The following is a 3,059-nucleotide window of genomic DNA, read 5'->3' as shown; positions in this document are numbered from 1 at the left end:
GGGGGTTTTCTCGCTTCTCTCACCCCGCCCTGCCCAGGGAAAGTGGAGCCAGACCGGGGCTGTGACGCGGGGCCGGTTCCCCTTCCTGGGCAGCGTTTCGGAGCTGGAATTTGTCTGAAGGGCGCGACTTCCCTTGTGCCGGCAGGTCCCGAACTTCGCAGCCGGGGCTTCTCCCGCCTTCCAAGCCCAAATCCCTCTGCCGAACCGGCACAGCCTCGTTTTCCCAGGATTTTGGGGCAGCTGGTGGGGGCTGAGGGTCTTTTTTCCCTAAAAACAGCGATTTTTGGGCCTGGGGAGCAGGGAAACAGTGGGATTTGGGAGAGGGTTTGGCCCTGGAGCATCTCCAGGTGCCTGGAGCATCTTCTGGCCACACCTTGGGGGTGGTTTGGGGTCGTTTCTTCCCTGCCACCTCCCGGATTTGCAGAATCCCAGGATTTCTGAGGTTGGGAAAGAGCTCCAAGGTCAGCGAGTCCAAGCTGTGTCGGGTCCCCAGAGCGATGTCCAGGGATCCCTCGGACACCTCCAGGGATCCCTCGGACACCTCCAGGGATCCCTCGGACACCTCCAGGGATGGCCACTCCAAGCCTCCCTGGGCAGCCCCTCCCAAGGCCTGGCCGCCCTTTCCAGGAGGGATTTTCCCAAATATCCACCCTGAGCCTCCCCTGGCACAGCTCGAGGCCGTTCCCTCTTGTGCTGGACCCGTTCCCTGCGATCAGATCCCAAATTCCCCCCGGATCCCCCCTTTCCCCGGGATGAGCCCCCCCAGCTCCCTCAGGAGAACTTTGGGACCCTCCCACCCCTCCCTGACAGCACCAGAGCAGCGGGAAGGGGCAATCCCAGCGTCCTGCAGGAATTTTGGGACCTGGAGCCCCTTCCCGTGAGCTGCAGGTCCCTCCGATAAATACTCCCTGCTCCCGTTCCTCCTGGGAAGGATTTCCAGCTTTTCCCTGCTCCAGCCTCTGGAATTCCCGGATTTCCCGAGCCTTGGGGGTGTCCCCACACCTGCAGCTTTGCCAAGACTCGGAGCTGGGAACTCTTGGCGTTCCCACAGCCAAGCTGGTGGCTCTGGATGCGCCCCGGGAGGGATTTCCTGGCGGAAAAACCCCGGGATGGGTGGGATTTGCGCTCAGGGCTGAGGGAAGAGGGTTTTTTTTGGTTTTTTGAGCCGTGCAAAGCTGCCCCCACAGCTACCCTGACCACACGGAGCCACAGGAAGCAGCATTGGCCCTCCGGATTTTCAGCAGGTTTTATTTTGGGGGCCTTTGTCGTCACCCTCGACATCCGGGGCTGCTCTGAGACGAGAAAGTCAGAAAGTTGAGAGAAAAAGGGGGGCAAGGCGTGAAATTCCCTGGGGTTGGGGCGGGAGGGGAACGGGCACCGAACCAGTCTGGGGTGGGGTGCAGAGAGTGGAACCCCTGGAATGGGGAGCGGGCACTCGACCAGTTTGGGATAATGGGGAGAGGGTGGAAATTTTGGGATGGGGATCCAGCCTAGGGTGGTGTGGAGGGATTGGAGCTTTTGGGATGAGGAGCAGGCGCTCAGCCTGGCCAGGATGGTGTGGGGAGAACCCCTGGAATGGGGAACAGCCTGGGACAACGGGGAGAGGGTGGAAATTCTGGGATGGCGAATGGACACAGGACCAGTTTGGGATGGCGTGGAGGGGATGGAACTTCTGGGATGGGAACGGGGAACCAACCAGACCGGGATGGTGAGGAAAGGATGGAACTTTTGGGATGGGAACGGGGAACCAACCAGACCGGGATGGTGAGGAAAGGATGGAATTTTCGGGATGGGGACGAGGAACGGACACAGGACCAGTCTGGGATGGCGTGGAGGGGATGGAACTTTTGGGATGGGGATGAGGAACCAACCAGATCGGGATGGTGAGGAAAGGACGGAACTTTTGGGATGGGAACAGGGAACCAACCAGACTGGGATGGTGAGGAAAGGATGGAACTTTTGGGATGGGAACAGGGAGCCAACCAGACCGGGATGGTGAGGAAAGGATGGAACTTTTGGGATGGGAACAGGGAGCCAACCAGACCGGGATGGTGAGGAAAGGATGGAACTTTTGGGATGGGGATGAGGAACGGACACAGGACAAGTCTGGGATGACGTGGAGGGGATGGAACTTCTGGGATGGGAACGGGGAACCAACCAGATCGGGATGGTGAGGAAAGGATGGAACTTTTGGGATGGGGAACCAACCAGACCGGGATGGTGAGGAAAGGACGGAACTTTTGGGATGGGAACAGGGAACCAACCAGATCGGGATGGTGAGGAAAGGACGGAACTTTTGGGATGGGGATGGGCAACAGGGACACAGCCACTCTGGGATCGTGAGGAGGGAACGGATTCCCTGGGATAGGGATCGGGACCGAGGCCAGGATGGCATGGCAAGGATGGATTCCCTGGGATGGGGAGCAGACCCAGAGCCAGGCCAGGATGGTGAGGAGGGAATGAATCCCCGGGATGGGGATGGGGAATGGTCCCCTGGGATCCGGAGGGGCCGTGCTGGGAGCTGCAGCTCTGCGACAGGAGCTGCTCCTCCGCAGCTCTGGAGCCTCTCCTGGGGTCACAGACTCACCCGGGGCTCCCCCGCTCTGCTTTAGGACTCCTGGAATGCCAGGATCAAACCGTGTCCGTGGACGTGTCCACCGCGGGATCGCTGTGTCTGACTCCGGAGAAACCCCGACAGAACTGGAGTGAGGTGGAGTGGAGAATGAAGCCGGACTCAGGAGCGCAGGAGCGCATCCTGACCGAGCTCAAGGCCGGTACTTCCTCGTATCCCAAGGGTTCCTTCCACGGGAGAGCCAATTTCCATCGGGAGACCCTTTCCCTGTGCATCTCCCCCGTGAGGAAGGAGGACAGTGGGGTCTATGAGGCCAAGATTGGCACTTCACCATCGGAGAATTCCTTCCGCTGCTTCCGAGTGTCCGTGTGGGGTGAGCGGCCGCGCCCCCATCCCTTTGTCCTTCTGTCCATCTGCCCCCTGTCCCCCCGGCCCCTCTCACCCTCCCTGTCCCCGCAGACCCCGTCCGGCAGCCGCGGCTGGAGGC

The 3,059-nt window shown here is 60.7% G+C and overlaps 2 protein-coding genes across 4 annotated transcripts in view; one reads left to right on the top strand and one right to left on the bottom strand.

Annotated features, from left to right (window-relative positions):
* LOC108445945 (translation initiation factor IF-2-like) overlaps positions 1-1,346 on the bottom strand; it is a 6,056-nt gene extending 4,710 nt beyond the window's left edge. For 2 of the 3 annotated variants that reach the window (XR_001861041.1, XM_017731161.1), the window contains exons 1-3: positions 1,003-1,346; positions 374-437; positions 24-267 (exon numbers count right to left, since the gene is read on the bottom strand). Coding sequence is in view for 2 of the 3 variants with exons in the window: in XM_017731161.1 (XP_017586650.1) it covers positions 24-267; positions 374-437; positions 1,003-1,281 (587 nt within the window). In the remaining variant the exon portion in view is untranslated. Of the gene's footprint in view, positions 1-23; positions 438-1,002 lie in introns of all 3 variants that reach the window. The other variant, XM_017731160.1, reaches the window with a different exon arrangement.
* Positions 1,347-1,606: 260 nt separating this feature from the next.
* Positions 1,607-3,059, top strand: part of LOC108445940 — a 6,345-nt gene continuing 4,892 nt past the window's right edge. The window contains exons 1-3 of the mRNA XM_017731147.1: positions 1,607-2,448; positions 2,613-2,945; positions 3,032-3,057. Of these exons, the coding sequence (XP_017586636.1) occupies positions 2,196-2,448; positions 2,613-2,945; positions 3,032-3,057 (612 nt within the window). The 5' untranslated portion in view covers positions 1,607-2,195. The remainder of the gene's footprint in view (positions 2,449-2,612; positions 2,946-3,031; positions 3,058-3,059) is intronic.

Source organism: Corvus brachyrhynchos, unplaced genomic scaffold (genome assembly GCF_000691975.1).
Source record: "Corvus brachyrhynchos isolate BGI_N302 unplaced genomic scaffold, ASM69197v1 scaffold303, whole genome shotgun sequence".
NCBI lineage: Eukaryota > Metazoa > Chordata > Aves > Passeriformes > Corvidae > Corvus > Corvus brachyrhynchos.
The sequence above is the reverse complement of the archived record's forward strand: the minus strand, read 5'-3'. Positions and strand labels throughout refer to the sequence as shown.